The sequence below is a fragment of the Neophocaena asiaeorientalis genome, unplaced genomic scaffold, assembly GCF_003031525.2.
Source record: "Neophocaena asiaeorientalis asiaeorientalis breed wild unplaced genomic scaffold, Neophocaena_asiaeorientalis_V1.1 scaffold296, whole genome shotgun sequence".
Classification (NCBI taxonomy): domain Eukaryota; kingdom Metazoa; phylum Chordata; class Mammalia; order Artiodactyla; family Phocoenidae; genus Neophocaena; species Neophocaena asiaeorientalis.
Window position 1 is genome coordinate 2,515,970 of NW_020175084.1, and position 19,923 is coordinate 2,535,892.

At 36.8% G+C, this 19,923-nt stretch overlaps 1 protein-coding gene across 6 annotated transcripts in view; it reads right to left on the reverse strand.

The window, feature by feature from the left end:
* ARHGAP24 (Rho GTPase activating protein 24) overlaps positions 1 to 19,923 on the reverse strand; it is a 488,283-nt gene that overhangs the window by 19,973 nt on the left and 448,387 nt on the right. For all 6 annotated transcript variants that reach the window (XM_024764196.1, XM_024764194.1, XM_024764195.1 and 3 more), the window contains 2 exons: positions 2,611 to 2,743; positions 1,920 to 1,993 (listed from right to left, as the gene is read on the reverse strand). In XM_024764196.1, the coding sequence (XP_024619964.1) occupies positions 1,920 to 1,993; positions 2,611 to 2,743 (207 nt within the window). The remainder of the gene's footprint in view (positions 1 to 1,919; positions 1,994 to 2,610; positions 2,744 to 19,923) is intronic.

Genomic DNA, 19,923 nt, shown 5'->3' on the forward strand with positions numbered 1-19,923 from the left:
ACTATTTCTTATTTGAAATAGCTGAAATTAAAAGTCTGCTTTAAATGTGTTAAGAGAAGTTAAGGTTTTCTATTGTGGAGATAAAGACTTGCAATACTGTTCTCCAAAAAGCCTTTTTCCCTTTTACTTAAGAGACTGTCATCCTTTTCTTATCCACTACAATAGCTTGAATTAGTTCAAAAACTTGGGATGGAACCCTTCTATGTTAATAAGTCTATCTTATCTGTGAAACTATTTCTTGCTTTTTCTAATTCTGAAACCTAAGGTCTTGTTTGTTTCCTGAATGCTAACCATCACCAGAAAAAGTATGGCAGGAGGTTCTGGAATTCCTACTCAATTACAGTTGACAATGAACTCCACAGTGTCTGGCATGAGTCTTAAATGCCATAGTACAGTCAGCTGTACATTTATCTAATCATGACGCAAAAACACATGTAAATGATGCACTGTACTGAATTAAAAATTTTAATTTTATTTAAAAATGGACTGGGAAGCTATCGTTTAAAATACCTTACAATGACCTGTAGTGCCAATCATTAATCTCTTTATTTAAATTTAATATGTTTCATGTAAATCAACTATACTCCAATAAAATTAAAAAAAAATAAATTTAATATGTTTCAATAGTACATACTTGATTTTTTAAATAGGGGCACAGACATGGTACATAGCATCCCTGACATTAAACATGGTCATTGAGAGAGAGCTTTGTGAAGCACAATTATTATTCTAGCAGAATTGAGTTACAATGTTTTTTCAATGAGTCTTGAGAGAAATGGAAAAAATTAATATTAGCATTCACTATATGTATAAATGTATAGGTATATAAAATTTTAAAATATACTTTAATTTTTAAAACAGCTGTGTGAAATATGTGTTTTCACTACCTTTTTACCTATTAGGATCTTTAGTCTCAAAGAGGATAAGAATATTGCATAAAGACATGTAAGTAGTCAGTGGTAGAATCTGGACTCCTGGGCAGATCTTTCTCATAGGATACACGCTCCTTCTGTTAAACAATGGTACATGGTACAATTATAAACAACCTGGATGGAAGTTCAAAGCAACATATCTTTAATATGTAGAGGCCAGAGAGACTTCAGAAACAGCAAATTACTAAATCAAACAATTTTAGTGCTCAGAGAAACTTTTGAAAACACCTTGTCAAGGGTTTCCCTGGTGGCTCAGTGGTTAAGAATCCTCCTGCCAATGCAGGGGACACGGGTTCAAGCCCTGGTCTGGGAAGATCCCACATGCCGCGGAGCAGCTATAAGCCCATGTGCCACAACTACTGAAGCCCGTGCACCCTAGATCCCGTGCTCCGCAACAAGAGAAGCCACCTTGTTGAGAAGCCCACGCACCACAACGAAGAGTAGCTCCCACTAGCCGCAGCTAGAGAAAGCCCACGGGCAGCAACGAAGACCCAACGCAGCCAAAAATAAATAATAAATAAATAAATTTATTTAAAAAAAAAATCACCTTGTCAAACCTCAGTTTTATAGAGGCCAACACTGGAGGTCAGAGCAGTTAAGTGATTTTTATTCACTGTCAAAAGTAAATTAGTGTCAGGCTAAATACAGTCGTCTCAAATTTAGTTTTGTCTTTTTTTTTTTTTAATTAATTTATTTATTTTTGGCTGTGCTGGGTCCTCGTTTCTGTGTGAGGGCTTTCTCTAGTTGTGGCAAGCGGGGGCCACTCTTCATCGTGGTGCACGGGCCTCTCACTATGGAGGCCTTGTTGTGGAGCACAGGCTCCAGACGCACAGGCTCAGTAGTTGTGGCTCACGGGCCCAGTTGCTCCGCGGCATGTGGGATCCTCCCAGACCAGAGCTCGAACCCACATCCCCTGCATTAGCAGGAGGATTCTCAACCACTGCGCCACCAGGGAAGCCCTAGTTTTGTCTTTAGGACAATTCTTACCTGCAAATATACTTGAGAAGGTTGTAATTGACCACTGGCAAGCTCTTCACCTGCTTTGCTAATCCTTTAACACCCTGAATATAAAGAAGAGAATAAATGTTATCTAAGTGTTGGTCTTGGAATTAAAGCACATGGAAAATGGGCATACAGCCTTTTTTTTTTTTTTTTTTTTAGTTAGTTTCACATATTACCAGTGAAGGATACTGTCTTGAAAACTTGCCACTATCACAGAAAACATTTCAGAAATATTTTCAAAAGATGTAGAAGCATTTCAAATATCTCTGTAAGCACTATTTGTGGAGAAACATGTTTAAGTGAAGCCCTTTTAACATTTTTAACATTTGTTCACAATTGACTGAAAAGGGAAGTTTGCCTTATTTGTAATAAGGTTGTTTGGGGGAAGGAGTAGCTTTAATATAGTGAGAGTCCTTCTGATTTTTAGCATTTGGGTGCAAAGTGGCAAGCAGTGCTGATTTCATTTATTCATCTGTACTTTTCTTTTTGATCAGAGAGAGGATTAAAAATGGGACCTGCGTTGTGTGTGTAAAATCTAAATATGTGTGATGTCAATACTTAGAATAGTGGAAAACAATCCAAGCATGGGACAAAGGAAACTTTACAGATTAAAGACTAAGAACACTGACAAAAAACCCAAACAATAGCTTTTTAAGAAATAAATGCATGGACTTACAGCTTCCTCTTCCTTGCTGAGTAGTTTGGCACAAGACAAAAAATCCTCATACTTGGCATAAGGAATAACTGGTTCTGGAAGTTCTCGGAGATACAGTTTAAGAAGTGATGCCACTGTGTGTACATCTGTGTTGCTGTGGAGGTAGAAGTGTAAAGAGTTTCTACGGAGTGAACTCCATACCGTTTGGTTAATTTTTTCATCAAGTATACATCTAAGAGTCAGACTTCTAAATGAGTTGACAATTGAATTAGTCGATCCAGCTTTCAAGAAGCACATGCTTGGGTAACACCTATTAGACGCTACCACAGGTGGAAAAGAGAGGGATCCAGAGAGACACTTGGAATCCTCAGTGTGGTTTGAAAATATTCAAAAATGCAAGCATTTTTCTTTTGTGTGTATTTGATATTAAGCAAAAGTGTTATTTTTCTAAAACAATGAGAATATATATACCAGATTTATAATAAAATATAATACAATGCACCAAAAAACACCCAATTTACATATGTGTGTCTATATATATTCAATGTCAAACTTAATTACTTATAGATCCTAATTTCATTTCTTATTCTTTAGAAGATATTGGTGATTGGTTATAAACACCTGAAGTTTAGTATGTTTTAACTGTTTAAGAAAAACTCACTTTGAAGATGATTGATCTCAGAATGATTGCTTGTCTGATATTCTAAGATAGTTGGTGACCCTTACAGTCTTCTAGAAAGAGAAGGGAAGTGCTACAAAAATAAACACTGAAAACGTAATGTGTCCTTTGTGTAAAATTTATTTTTATTCTCTGCTGAATACCAGAGTGATAGGATAATTTACTGAAATATTAATTTATATTTTGTTCTCTGTATCTCTCTGTTAATCCATGAAGATGGCTGACAGTAGAGGCAGGAGGAGGCGGTTGGTTTGGGTTTGTTTTGTTTTGCTTTGCTTTGTTTTGGGGGTGAGGAACAAGAGCGTGGGAAGGAGAGTGGTGGTCAGGGCGTGAAAGGTCAATTGATTCCCAAGAAGTGGGAAGAGTGGTGGTGAGCAAGGTCAGGGATTCTGTAAGTGGTGGGAACAAACACTCCAATCCCAGACTCTGCTGCAGGAAGTGACAAGTCGCTGAGGGGTATTCCTTCAGAAGCTGGGATAAAGGCACCAGGATTTCCTGCCTCAGTGACAATTCTCTTGCCTCAAGGGTGACATAAAAGCAGAGTTGACTTCACAAATCTACATGGGCTGGGACAATGGGCATCTCAGTTCTCAATTTTGGACTCTTAGGTTGATTTCCTCAACTATCTCCTGCATAACCTCTCTGTAACAGGCATTATAGAAAACACAGTGGCTAGGACCCTAAAGCGTTATAAAAAGGAATATTCTAGCCTGCTCATAATTTATAATCTAGTGGGAGTAGGAGATAGAAAGTAGATAATAACACAAGTATATAATTACAAATGTGGTGAATAGTAATAAGGAAACGTTTGGGGTGCCATCTAATAACAAGAAAGGACTAATTCAGGGGTTGGAGGGCTTCTCTGAAGAAATGATGCTCAGGGTAAGATCTGAGGAGGTGTAAGAATGAACTAAATGAGAGTGAAGAATAAAAGAAGTCATTCCGATTAAAGCAAGGCACGTAAACAGCGCCCAAAGTAGGATGGAGTGTCAAAAGGAGGAGCTGACGAAAGGCTAAGGGAGAAAGAGCTCAGAGGATGAGGTCTGAGCAGAGGGGAGCATCCTCATGGACCATAGGACTTCATCTACCTTGGAATCAGGGCAAGGGCTGAGGTTTTCCATTTTAACATCAGAGTCAGTTAGAGCTGGTATATTGTCAACCTTTTTTCGGATGCTAAAATGATGGAGGTGATCTGATAGGGCCTGTCTTTAATCAATTTTATTCTTTTCATAATTACAGAAATGAATTTTTTCTCTTAAATTTCTGAACTGATAGACAACATAGAGGCCATCTTAAAGGCTAGGAAAGAACATAAAAATCATGTCTCTGGGACATCTTGAAAACTATTCAAGCTCATTAATTTCTAAAAATACTTTCCTAAATTTTTTTTTAAAAGATATATAAAATAGTCTCAATGGTAAAGCAACAAAAAGACCCTAGTTTTTTTCTTTTCTGGTAAATTGCTATATTTCGTGCAATCCAAAACCCTTCTGTGTTTCTCTTGGTATGTCGTGAAGCACCTGACCCTTGAAGGCACAGTCATCAGCAGTAGCAAAACCACAACCTGGGGCAGGATATGCAATGCAATCACATATTATAATAAATGATTTCCATCTTTTTATTCCACTCTATCCAATCCACTCTAATCAAACCCAATCCATGACTGGGTCGTTGGGTTGTGTTGCCTTCAAATTCAATGACCATTTTGTTAAAGTTATAGAAAGACACAGAAAGGAATACAAAAATAAAATAAGTATAATTTCAATATATGGTGTATGTTATGTATAATTTGTATGACTATATAAATAGAATATACAAAAATATTTATGAATTAAATGCAATAAATTAATGAAACAATAATGATAAACAAGAAATATTTATTTAGCAAGAAATCTGGTTTAGTGTCTCAACGATGGACTATTCATTACATTGCCTGTCCCCAAGCACAGTGTTTTTAACGTAACTTGCCTGATACTGTATTATTTTGCTTCTAATGAAGTTGAGCTGTAGTACTGAGGACGTTTGAGCACTAGATGGCATGATTGCAAAGTTAAACTAATTGAGATGGTGTGAAAATTGTGAAGGATGAAAGGCTGCAGAATCATTTTTCATCCACCGCAGTTTTCTGAGCACCAAAGCTGCAGTAATGCTCCAAGAATAGATATATCTGCGCTATGAATCAAGGTAAGAGATGTGGACTATGATGATTATTTTATTCCTTCTCTAAAGTGATACATTGCATTAGTTTCTAGCATTATAAGTATATACCCATACACTGTTGGTTATATAAAAATGGTAAGGAAAAAATAACTGAATACATTTTCTTTTTTATTTCAATTAACAAAGGTTATTACATTTTTGGCTTAAAGTATACAACTTAAAATTTTTTGACTGTTTCTGAGGGGCTTTACTAAACTTAGGTTATTTTGTAGAAATAGAGACTTTTCCATTTTCCTAGCGTTCTCATTTTTGGCTTTGTCCTTTCCCACCAAACGGAAGAAATCAATCATTTCCGGGAAGACTTGAACATGTTTGCCAGTTCCGGTTCACCTCAAGAGGCTCACAGTCCGTCCGCCCCAATTGCCAGCATGCTACTCACTGAAAGGGGAAATCTGATGTTTCTCTGAAAAATCTCTTTGTATCTCCATTCTACAAAATAGCAACCTTCTGCATCTACCTCTACAGACTTGTATCTCTTACTGAAAACCCACTACTTTGCCTGATTAATATTTGCTTTAGTATGTACAGCCAATTAAGTAGATATCAATGTGATGTGTTAATTGCCCACAGTACCTAGTGGGATGTGCTGTCTTTGCCTCAGAGAAATACATCATGTTCTTCAGCAAAGTGAAGTGACTATATTGTAGCAAAAGTTGATGTACAATGGAGAATTAAAATCCCTAAACTGGTTAATAATAATAATAATGACAACAACAATAGCAGCAGCACACATCTACACACATCTTTCCCTGTCTCAAGCCCTCACAGCTGTCCCGTGAGTAGGTCCTGTTATTAACTCCGTTTAGGTATAGGAACAGGAAACTGCACTGACAGAACATGCCTTGGGGCTAATTGCTGAGATATGAGAGGTTTTAAAGTCACACTCGTTTGGTAGAAATTCAAAACTACTATAATATATATATTATATATATTCATTATCCAGACCTCAGGTCTCCTTCACCCACCTGGTGGTAGAATCTGTTTTCAGAAATAAAGATAAATAATCATGCACATCCTATCCAATGATAGCAAAGAGGCAGAGACAGGCCCAGGAATCCTGAGTAAAAGAGCTATCAGACCAGAAGATATTCTGTAGCATATATCCCTTAATTGATCAACATATGGGGTTTGTTTTCACCTTAAGTTTGTACTTGGACTTTACTTCTGGATCCTGTAGTGCTTTTTAATCAAACCTGAATTCCATGAGACTTTCTATAATTGACTTAGTTTTATATTCTTGAGGGTCTTCCTTTGGTCATTCTGGGATTGTTCTATCATTCACTCACCAAATAGTTGCTGAACACCTACAGTATGTACCACCTCACGCCACATGATAGGTGAGACAGAGATGAACAACATAGATCTTTTTTGTCCCCCTTGGGCTTGTATCTCTAACCCATCACCATCAACACGTTTCCATCCCATGCCTCATTTGTTTGATTCCTTAAACATTTTCTGTATTTTTTATCTGCGAAGTCCCTGCCAGGTGTGTGATCTTAAGAATCTTTTTATACTTCCCAGAAATTGCTTGCCTATTTATAATCTATGTACAATATTGGCCCCTTACTAATCCTAACAGGGATAAAGGAGTCTGACAACAATCTGTCTTGCTCATCCTCTAACCCCACCCCTGCCTTCCCTGATAAACAGACTCACACACAGAGATAAGTAGAATGCCACAGTAATTCCAAGTACAATACTACACGGACAAAAACCTTAGAACTTTTAAGTCTCAAAATTAGAAATGGGAATTTTTCACTCTGGATACTCTGCACAGGACACAACATAATCCATTGATTGAAGTGAATAGAATGAATTTCCAGGCACCCCACAGGGAGTTATTAAAGATATTGTGAAGTTCTTTGCAACACACACAATGAGATGACCTAAAATTTGCTTGGAACTAAGAAAAAATAATGTCATATCTATCAAACTCTAGGAAGAACATATATGAGACTGAAAACATTCAGCAGCATTACCAACATGAAGCCTGCCACCAAACTGTCTTAAACAACATGGAGTTCTGTGCACCAAATTCACCAAGACATAGAAAAGCAAATCCAAAGGCAGTAGGCAGTTCCAAACTAAACTAAACATTTACAAGAAAAGTCTGGTTCTGTTGTAACTCATTTTTTATATATCTGTCAAAAATGGTACACTTTTTGGCAGTAAAATTTGAATCTGGTCAAACTGTCATGGCTCACTGTAGTTATGTAAGTGTCACTGCTGAATTATAAACAACACAAAAGGGCAGTTTTATCTGTCTGGACTACACTGAATTAGTGCTTGTCTCAAAGAAGCCTCCTGGTTTAAAAGCAATGATGGCAGAGAACAGCAAGACAACCCTTACTATGGAATGAATTGTTGTCTCCCCCAAATTCATATGTTGAAGGCTCAGCCTCTGATGTGATGTGATGGTATTTGGAGATGAAACCTCTGGGAGGTAATTAGGGTTAGATGAAGTCATCAGGGTGGGACTCTGGTTTGACGGGATTAGTGCCCTTATAATAAAAGACACCAGTAAGCTTGCTCCCTACTGCCTTGCTCCCATGCACATGCAGGAGGAAAGGCCATGTGAGCACAGGGTAAGAAGGCAGCCATCTAGAAGTCAAGAAGAGAGCCTTTACCAGAACCCAACCATGCTGGCACCCTGGTGTCAGGCTTTCAGCGTCCAGAGCTGTGAGAAAAATAAATTTCTGTTGTTTAAGCCACCCAGTCTGTGGTGTTTTGTTATAGCAGATGCACCAAATCTGCATCTCATGAGCTTACCTATAAAACCATGCCAGAGTACTAGGTAATGAGATGTCATCAGAAAGATAGAAACATGCTTTCAGATAATGTAGATTTATGGAAATATTGTCAGATTGACCAGTGTGACATAGAAGAAAGTGATTCGCAACCTTGGTTGCACACAGGAGTCACCTGGAAAGTTTTTCAAAATACTGATGATTGGGTCCTGTATATTCTGATATAATTGGTCTGGGTGAAGCCTGGACATTGAGACTTTTTAAAGCTCCTCAGTTTTTGTATGTTGCCAAGGTCAAGGGATATTAATATAGAACATGTATTTGAGGTTGAAAACTTCCAAATAAGGAGGCAGTTCTAATGTGTAATGGTCACAAGTTTAAATCTGGCTACTCTATCATCCATTGGCGCTGACTAGTTACATACTTATCTCTCCAGTGTTCGTGATGGAAGAGGTGGGAGGAATGCTGGTGGGGAGATGTTGTTCACGCTTAAACCAAACTGTTACGTTGACATTTTCTTTCCTACTTCTAGGATTACTTATATGTATGTAATTACTTATGTGTATATAGACTCCCCCTTTAAAACGCTAGCTAATCACATAAAAAGAGTATTTGACAGTTTTATATACAATGCAACATACCATACACACACACACCCTTATATGCGTATAAGATACTCAAAGTAACAAATAAAATGCCCTGTTGTGTAGCTGAAGGAAGAGATTCCTGTGAGCAGTCTGAGTTTGGTGATTCTACATCATAGATCCCTCAAATAGAAAGTAACTACAGCCCCAAACTGAAAAAAAAAATATTCATGGATATTCATCCATTTGCTACTTCTGACAAATATTTCCCCTGGGTAAGTCTCTCATTTCACTGTTTTCTTGTCACCTCACTCACCTTCTCCTAGTCAGCTCCCAAGCTTTTCTTCCTCTGCTGGCTTCTAAGTATTATTCTCATTGACTCTGTGTACATACCCTGGCTAAATTCCTAAGTTCGATGATCACTTTTCTACAATGACTACAAAGTATACATCTCCAAACCAGACCTTTCCACTGAATTCTTAGACATTCCATACACACTCTGAACTCCATATAAACAAAGCTGGACAACAACAAAAACCTTGCAACAAAACTATTCCTCCTTTACTATTTTCTCAACCATGAATGGCATCACCATTCACAGAAACAAATAAGAAACCTAGAAGTCAACCTAAATTTTTCTTTTTCTGAGATTCTAAATCTAACAGTGACTAGTGATTCTCAGACTAAGCTGCACATTGGAATCACCTGGAAAGTTTGCAAAATACCAATGGCTGGATCCTATATATTCTCATGTCATACCTCATGAATCTGTTCCCTCCTCAGCAGTCTCATTGACACTGCTCAAGTTCAAGTTATCACTCATCTCCATTAATAGAACAGCATATTCCTTGGTCTTTCTGCTACAAGCCTGTCTTCCCACCCTAGACCCCTGAACATACACATCCAGGTGGTAATCACTTGTACCAAACAAATATAAATGACAAGTAAAATGCCTTGTATAGCTTTTGAATACTACATATGAATACAAAGGGCAAATGTTTAAGCATATACAGATAAATATACATTACAAAGAAACATATATACTTATAGTATAGATTAGCCATTAGAGGTGACATCGTTTAGTTAGTTTGGATTAGTGTTTGAGAGCATTGATTCACTTTATAAATAGCCACACTCTAATATCTCTAAGTAAATTAAAAATTGAGGGCTTCCCTGGTGGCACAGTGGTTGAGAATCTGCTTGCTAATGCAGGGGACACGGGTTCGAGCCCTGGTCTGGGAAGATCTCACATGCCGCGGAGCAACTAGGCCCTTGAGCCACAACTACTGAGCCCGTGCATCTGGAGCTTGTGCTGTGTAACAAGAGAGGTTGCGACAGTGAGAGGCCTGCGCACCGCGATGAAGAGTGGCCCCCCACTTGCCACAACTAGAGAAAGCCCTCGCACAGAAACGAAGACCCAACATAGCCAAAAATAAATTAATTAATTAAAAAAAATTTAGACTGAAGAATAAAAATAAAATCTGACGTTTTCCATCATAGAACCAAGGTGAGTTCATCGGAGTGGAAAGGCTAGTGCAATTGAGGCATTTAAAAGGCTTGATGTAGAACATTCAGACAAGTTTCCTTACAGTAACATTACATCAGTATAACTATTTTAACAGGCTACCTTGTACATACATAGCATTCAGTTCCAACGACAACAACACAAAAAACCTAACTAAAACCTTAAAATGCAAATAGTAGATAAATTCTGGAGATCTAACACACAGCATAGTGAATACAGTCAACAATACTGTATTATAAATGTCAAATTTGCTAAGAGACTAGATCTTAATTGTTCGCACTACAGAAAAGAAATTATAATTATGTGACCTGATAGAGGTGCTAGGCAACATGCCAATCATATTGCAACATATAAACATATTGAACCAACACACTGTACACCTTAAACTTACACAGTGTTATATGTCAATTATATCTCAAAAAATTAAATTAATTAATTACAGAAATATGTTGTCAGTTACAAAATTAATGAACATGACTATTAAAATGAGTTCACAATGGCCCTGGTGACTTGAGATCCAAGGTTCAATGTTATATCCAAATTCAACTTAGAAGTAACATTCAAACACACATGTTGCATTCTTCTACTATAAATGACATTAATACTGTCCAAGCTCTTAAGACCTATGTTACGAAAAAAAATTTTTCACATAGAAAATAAATCTGAGGTCAAGGAGCCACAAAGATTTTCTTATTAAACTAAGAACCTATTCATATCAATAATGTATAACTGCTTAGAATATGTATTGATCTAAGGAATTACTTGAAAGTCACGAATGATAAAGAGATTAGAGATAGCCTGTTTGCAAACTGGAGAGATTCTATTATAAGTGTGCTTGTATCTACATACTATATATACATATATGCACATACTACACACACACACACACACACACACACACACACAGGTGCTACATACACATATATATATATATATATATATATATATATTCTTTGTAGAATTTTTGTAAACATATCCAGTTGGTTTCATGGTATGAAGAAAATGAATCAAGGCTCTCCTTGATTGACTGTGCATGTTGGACTTTGTTCTCTCTCAGTACCAGTAAAACTTTATTGAATTTATTCATAATTGTCTCAGGAGAAAGCTCAAGCCTTTGAGATTCCAGAGTGTGTCTATAGCTGTTAATGGAAGAAGTAGTTAATTTGCTCACGATTTTTAAAAACATAGTCGTTCCTAATCTAGGTTGGGAGTCATGATGGAATAATATCCATTGCATTAACACTTTCTCTGGCTGTTCTGTGAAACATAATTTCCTAAATTCACGAAGTGTAAAATATATGCCAGGAATTGCATAAATGATTTAAAAAATTAGAAGATTGTTGTCAATTCAGATGACCTATTTTCAGGTGGATATAAAGAAACTACTCATAGTAAGAGACACAAGAAAACTCATTTACAGAAAATTTTAAGTTACAATGAACAAATAGCACTTACTATTCATTGGATTATGTGACTATAGTTTGAGAGAGGTGGATTAGGACACTTCTTGCCCACCTCACATTTCCTCCAGAAATGGCTCAGAAATAAAGACAACTGGAAGGAATAATATACATTCTGTAAGTATACTGTGATTATGCAATTATCTAATGAGATGTAAATGATGATCTTCCACATTTCTTACTTAAATGGGATATGCTGTCTTTCCTAACATTTGACTCCTGATGTACAGATGCAAAGGATTCTTTCACAGAGAAACCTCTGTGGCTCTACTAGTTTTCATGTCTTTACATTGGTAATTGTATGTACCAGAGACTTTATCACATAACCCTTGCTTGTTTCAATTGTACCCTGGACTTAAAACGTTATGGGTTGTAATTTCAGTTTCATATGATCTTCAAAATCTTGGCAAACAATGAAATTGGCTTAGCTAAAATAGAGAAGTTACAGCTGTATTGAGTTACATTACAATTTTATGTTGTCTGCCTACATATTTTTCCCTTTACTAAACTCTGCAGATGGATTTTCAGGAGAAACAAAGGAAATGTCATCATCATAATACATCATTCAACAATTAATTTTCTTTCCTGAGAGATTTCAGATTATGCAACCAAGAATGTCCCAGAGAATCATTATTGATGTTCTGATGTTGACGGGGTATATTTATGGAAAAAATATATTTTTAAGTTTCCCCAACAGCATTTAAAATCCACGTATATAATTTAATATTTCCATTTTTAAATAAAAATAAAACAGAGCTAAATATCACCGGTAATTTTTCTAGTTAATGAAACCTAAATAGCAAAGTTTCCTTAATCTAACTTTTTTTTCTTATTAATGTATCTTTAAGGCTGACTCTTTTGCATGTTGCTCATTTCCTTTCATAACCATCACAAGACTGGAAAATTTTGATTATCTGATTCTAGGATAAACAAAAAAGGATGCAAACATTCTTTTCCAGAATACTTATTTTCTTCTAATAAAGTCAATAAGGTAGGAAACAAAACCTTTGTGCCTTATAAAGCAGCGGTCCCTAACTTTTTTGGCACCAGGGACCGGTTTTGCGGAAGACAGTTTTTCCATGGACGGGGGCGGGGGCGGGGGAATGGTTCAGGCGGTAATGCGACCAATGGTTCGGGCAGTAATGCTAGCAATGGGGAGAGATGGGGAGCGGCAGATGAAGTTTTGCTCACCCACTGCTCACCCCCTGCTGTGCGGCCCGGTTCCTAACAGGCCACGGACCGGTGCCGGTCCGAGGCCTGGGGGTTGGGGACCCCTGATTTAAACCATGCGGGATCTGAGCAAACTCCACACACCCTCTTTAGATCTCAGTTTCTTCCTGAGGAGAACAAGGGAGTCAGAGTAGACGTTCTCTAAGGCAGTGGTTCTCAAAAGCCAGTCCATGTACCAATTACTTTAGGATCTCTTGGGAAGGTTCTAGAATACAGATTTATGAGCCTCCTCTTAGAGATTTGTTTTTGGCATATCTGAAGCTGAGCCCAGGAACCTACATATTTCTAAAGTCTCCCGGGTGATTCTGCTGTATGCTCACCTCCTGCTGTGCGGACCGGTTCCTAACAGGCTGCGGACCCGTACAGGTCCACGGCCCGGGAGCTGGGGACCCCTGTTATAAAGGAGATGAATAAAGAAATGCCTAATTTTACACTGTTGAATCTGTAACTCATGGTGCTAGAGGGAACTTAAAAGGGTTTTCTGGCATATCCAGATGAATCTACAAAATCAACACCCAAACTGTTCAAGTCCACGCAGAACATGTTCCTCCTCTGAACACTTCAACAATCTTTTATTACAACACAAAAGCATTCTCCACATAAGAGCTAAAATGATACCATTCCAGTTTATTAATTTGTGTGTATATATACGTATTGAGGGAAAGACTAAAAATCTTTAAAAGGATCCAATTATGTATTTATTGTGAATCTCCTACTAATAAATGCTGTCATGCTCTTTGTTGGAAAGGATACTTTGCTACCACGTATACAGATATATATTATATTAGTGCTGTTATCTACTAGGACTATATTTAAGAGAGGTCAGTATAAGCAGGAAGAAGAGAGACAAACAAATTGTATTGAGCAGAAGTTAGGGGGGTTGTTTTTATTTTTCGTTGTTGTTTTGTTATAAATCAAAATCTACTTCACTTTGGAAGTATAATGCATCCATATTCATGGAGCATTTCTGGAATACAAAACAAACAAAGGTACTGGTTTTAATTTAGATTTGTGGCTTGTATGAAATTGTGTTCCCATTCATAAGATTATGACTCCACATTAACATCGGCAGGCATTTTGCTTGAGTTGACAAAAATGATATTTTAACAGAATTTTAGAAGTTGTTTTGAAACATGACATTTTTCAAATTTCCTGAATTCTAATCTATGAAAATAAGAGCATGAGTTGTCTACTTATTGAGATATCAGAAATATTTGCACTCTTTTACCCAACAAATATATTCAAATATAAATATACTCCTTGTATCCATTTATTGGATATAATATACTCCTTGTATCCAATATACTCCTTGTATCCATTTATTCAACAAAGATATATTGAATGCCTACATTGTGTCAGACACTGTTCTAGATGCTAGGGATAAAAAAGGTGATCAAGAGTCAAAATTCTCTACTTTCTTTGAGTTCATATTGTAGTCATACATGTAGAATTTTACTTTATACATACAGAGTTTTCAATGAATATCCACAGTGAGATCCTCATGAGTATGCATATGCATACTCTCATGATATCACAGATGTTTATCTCAATTCCCAGAACACTATTTTGATTCTTTAGCAATTTTTCAACCATTTCCTTATAATAAATTATCAAGATAACCAGAAAAATCAAACATTTAAAAACCATATGCCTTCTAAAATGTATACATGAATGGCTCATAAGCACATAAAAAGATACACAACATCAGTAGTCATTAAGGAAATGCAAACTCAAACAACAATGAGATACCATTTCACATTCACCAGAATGGCTAGGATAAAAAATTGGAACACTCATACATTGCTGGTAGAAATATAAAATGTTTCAGCCACTTTGGGAAACAGTTTGGCAATTCCCCAAATGTTAAACATAAACCTAGCAATTCTACTTCTAGGTATACACCCAAGAGAAATGAAAACATGTCCACACAAAAACTTGTACATGCATGTTCACAGCAGCATTCTTCATAAAAGCCAAAAAACAGAAACTACTTAAATATCAACCAACTGATGAATGAATAAACAAACTGTAGTATATCTACAAAATAAATTTCTATTAATTGGGGCTTCCCTGGTGGCACAGTGGTTGAGAATCTGCCTGCTAATGCAGGGGACACGGGTTCGAGCCCTGGTCTGGGAAGATACCACATGCCAAGGAGCAACTAGGCCCGTGAGCCACAACTACTGAGCCTGTGAGTCTGGAGCCTGTGCTCCGCAACAAGAGAGGCCACAATAGTGAGAGGCCGGCGCACCGTGTTGAAGAGTGGCCCCTGCTCACCGCAACTAGAGAAAGCCCTCGCACAGAAACGAAGACCCAACACAGCCAAAAATAAGTAAATAAAATTAAAAAAAAATTATATTCATCAATGCAAAGCAACAAACTATTGATACATGCTATGACATGGACAAACCTCAAAAGCATTATGCTAAGAGAAAAAAGCTGGATGTAAGAGACCATGTATTGAATAATTCTATTTATATAAAATGTCCAGAAAAGGGAAAATCTATAGAGACAGAAAGTAAGTACATTAGTGGTTGCCTGGGGAGGAAGGGCTGCTGGAAATAACAGTAAATGGTATGAAAGACACTATTTGGGTGATGAAAATGCGCTAAAACCAATATATGGTAATGGTTGCATAACGAAGTAAATTTGTTAAAAATCATTGAATTGTATCCTTGAAATTGGCGAATTGCAAGATATGTAAAATATGACTCAATAAACTTATTTTAGAAAATATATACCTTTAAGGGATGTACTTTCACCAAACTCATGCAAGAATATTTACAATATGACTTACAAGACACACAAAAACACACTTTCAGAACATAAAACATTATAGGTATCTGATTTCTTTCAGTAGGAATTGTTATAGAGATTTCAAAACAGAAATGAAGATATTCTGGATTAAAAACACTTAAGAGTTTATGGTTAAGCACTAGTTTCTGTATTTATGGGTTCAGGATATTACTTTTCCTTGTCATACAAAATGTTAAAACCATCATCACCAACATCATGATACTTACAATGACAATAAATGTGCTAAGTGTCTTCTTCACTCTGTACCACTTACTCCTGGTGTTTTTGTTCCATTTTGTTTTATTTTTAAATTCATGAATACAACAACTCTGGGGGGGTTAAGTGTTATTTCCATTTTACATATGAGGAAACTAGGAATTTGGAGAAGTTAAGTAACTAGTCTCAGATTGTTAACATAGGAGGTAAATGGTACCTGCTTTTTATCAAAGCCTGAACTCTTATTCCTACACTGCTTCCTTACAAATAAGTACACAAATGCCAATTGATAGATATGCCAAATACTGGGAAACTTCTTGGTTTATTGGCTATTTTTCTTCATCACTCAATCAGGTTTCATTGGAAGTGAACTTAAATTTATTCAAAGCTAAATTGAAAGGAAGGTGTAATTCAGTTCCCCCACTTCACATGTACTGGCTTTTTAGATACATCACCAAGAAAGTAAGCACAATGGAACATGACAGATTTCTAGCTAACAACCTGTCTTACGTAAAATATTTAGTAAGTATCCATTCGGGTGAGTATTTTCCACATATGGAATATTTTCCCTTAAAGCTCATTAATTTTTCAGACCTTGGTATGTTTACAAGGGGGTTTCATGGAACGCTTGTAAGTTACACCCATGGTTCAAATTAGATAAGAAGTCAAGCATTCAGGGAAGTCGGCCTGTCAGTGCTAGCAAAGAGCAATCTGACTGTACTTCCCAAAGCGTGGGCTATTCCAAGTCAGGTGCCACACGGACAGGACACTAAGAGACATTAAATTACACAGTAGGAACCATTAGTCCATTCTCGATTGCCTTTCAGTTCTCCTGATTATAACAAGTAGGAAGTATCAGTTGGGGATGAGAGACGTGTTCAAGTGGTCCTAGCGTGTGCCAATCTCCACTTTCTTCAAATAAACAGAGGTCCAAAGGGTCAGAGTCTTCCCAAAGCAGCTGTATTCAGATGGCATCTAATATCCTCTTTGTGGCTATTGCATTTGTGCTACATTAAACTTTTATTTATGGCAAGTGCTGATTTACAACTAAAAACTGATATCAAGTTCCTTTTACAACAAAATTGATTTAAAAAACAGTGAATAAACTTAAAGAAAAAGTTCAGTAACCAAGTACAGGTGTTATATGAATATGGCTAAAGTCAGGATGGTCCTATGTGAATTACAGACATTTGAGAAGTACTCTAAGACAATGGTTATCAATCTTGTCAAGCCATCATAATATCTAAGAACTGCATTAAAATATAGAAACATTAAGAGTTACCACAGCTAAACAGCTTCCCAGGACTTTGGAGGGCTGGCCCTTTTCTGAACTTTGGAAAATCATTTCGGTTGCTGAAAACAGGTAGCTAGTTTGCTGTCTACAAGTTCAGGGCTTGCTTTAGGCAAACGCCTGGGAGTCTGTTCTTTGCTTTTCCAACCCTTTACCTATCCACATGCCCTTAAGCTAGTATTTTCTTTCTTCACTTTTTTCCATCAGACCTGACCAGTAGATCTTTATTCAAGCTCTATACCTGTAGTGCATTACCGAACTCCCCAGTGTTTGAGTTTTCACATGGATCAAAGCATAGGTGCAGGGACGTACTTTTCAGACTGTTCTAAAATTTCAGACCTATTTTAGCAGATAGGAAATTTTATATTTTACACATAAACTGTACATCCCAGAAAGTAATTTATCTTTCACAGCAGGGTAAGACCTGCTTAGCTTAGTCAGAAATAATATGTTGCTTTCATTGGTGCCACGAGGTTAAACTTTTTTCTCCATTTCATATATGAGGAAACTGAGACACATCACTTCAAATGATCAGTTTCCCTTTAACCCACACTCTTGCAGCCCATAGTCTGGCTACTATTTCACAAGTTGTGGTTAGAGTACCATGTATATAAGAATTACCTAGGGTCAGAGAGCCTCATCCCCCAGAGGGCAGACAATAGAAGCAAGAAGAAAGACAATCCTGCAGCCTGTGGAACGAAAACCGCATTCACAGAAAGATAAACAAAATGAAAAGGCAGAGGACTCTGTACCAGATGAAGGAACAAGATAAAACCCTAGAAAAACAACTAAATGAAGTGGAGATAGGCAACCTTCCAGAAAAAGAATTCGGAATAATGATAGTGAAGATAATCCAGGACCTCAGAAAAAGAATGGAAGCAAAGATCCAGAAGATGCAAGAAATGTTTAACAAAGACCTAGAAGAATTAAAAAACAAACACCTAGAAGAATTAAAGAACAAACAAACAGAGGTGAACAACATAATAAGTGAAATGAAAAATACACTAGAAGGAATCAAGCAGAATAACTGAGGCAGAAGAACGGATAAGTGACCAGGAAGACAGAATGGTAGAATTCACTGCTGTGGAACAGAATAAAGAAAAAAGAATGAAAAGAAATGAAGACAGCCTAAGAGACTTCTGGGACAACACTAAATGTACCAACATTTGAATTACAGGGGTCCCAGAAGGAGAGAGAGAATGGACCTGAGAAATTATTTGAAGAGATTATAGTCGAAAACTTCCTTAATATGGGAAAGGAAATAGGCACACAAGTCCAGGAAGTGCAGAGAGTACCAGGCGGGATAAACCCAAGGAGAAACACATAAAGACACATCACTGAGACACATAATAATCAAATTAACAAAAATTAAAGGCAAAGAAAAATTATTAAAGGCAACAAGGGAAAAATGACAAATAACATACAAGGAAACTCCCATAAAGTTAACAGCTGATTTCTCAGCAGAAGTTCTACAAGCCAGAAGGGAGTGGCATGATATATTTAAAGTGATGAAAGGGAAGAAACTACAACCAAGATTACTCTACCCAGCAAGGATCTCATTCAGATTCAACAGAGAAATCAAAAGCTTTACAGACAAGCAAAGGCTAAGAGAATTCAGCACCATCAAACCAGCTCTACAACAAAAGGAACTTCTCTAAGTGGGAACCACAAGAGAAGAAAAGGACTTACAAAAACAAACCAATAACAATTAAGAATATGGTAATAGGAACATATATATTGATAATTACCTTAAACACGAATGGATTAAATGCTCCAACCAAAAGACACAGGCTTGCTGAATGGTTACAAAACCAAGACCCATATATATGCTGTCTACAAGAGACCCACTTCAAACTTAGGGACACATACAGACTGAAAGTGAGGAGATGGAAAAAAATATTCCATGCAAATATAAATCAAAAGAAAGCTGGAATAACAACACTCATGAGATAAAATAGACTTTAAAATAAAGACTGTTACAAGAGACAAGGAAGGACACTACATAATGATCAAGGGATCAATCCAAGAAGAAGATATAACGTTATAAATATATATGCACCCAACATAGGAGCACCTTAGTACATAAGGCCATAAGGCAACTGCTAATTTCTATAAAAGAGGAAATTGACAGCAACACAATAACAGTGGGGGACTTTAACATCTCACTGACACCAATGGACAGATCATCTAGACAGAAAATTAATAAGGAAACACAAGCTTCAAGTGACACAAACAAGGAAGGACACTACGTAATGATCAAGGGATCAATCCAAGAAGAAGATATAACGTTATAAATATATATGCACCCAACATAGGAGCACCTTAGTACATAAGGCCATAAGGCAACTGCTAATTTCTATAAAAGAGGAAATTGACAGCAACACAATAACAGTGGGGGACTTTAACATCTCACTGACACCAATGGACAGATCATCTAGACAGAAAATTAATAAGGAAACACAAGCTTCAAGTGACACAATAGATGAGAGAGATTTAATTGATATTTATAGGACATTTCATCTGAAAACAGCAGATTACACTTTCTTCTCAAGTGCACATGGAATATTCTCCAGGATAGATCACATC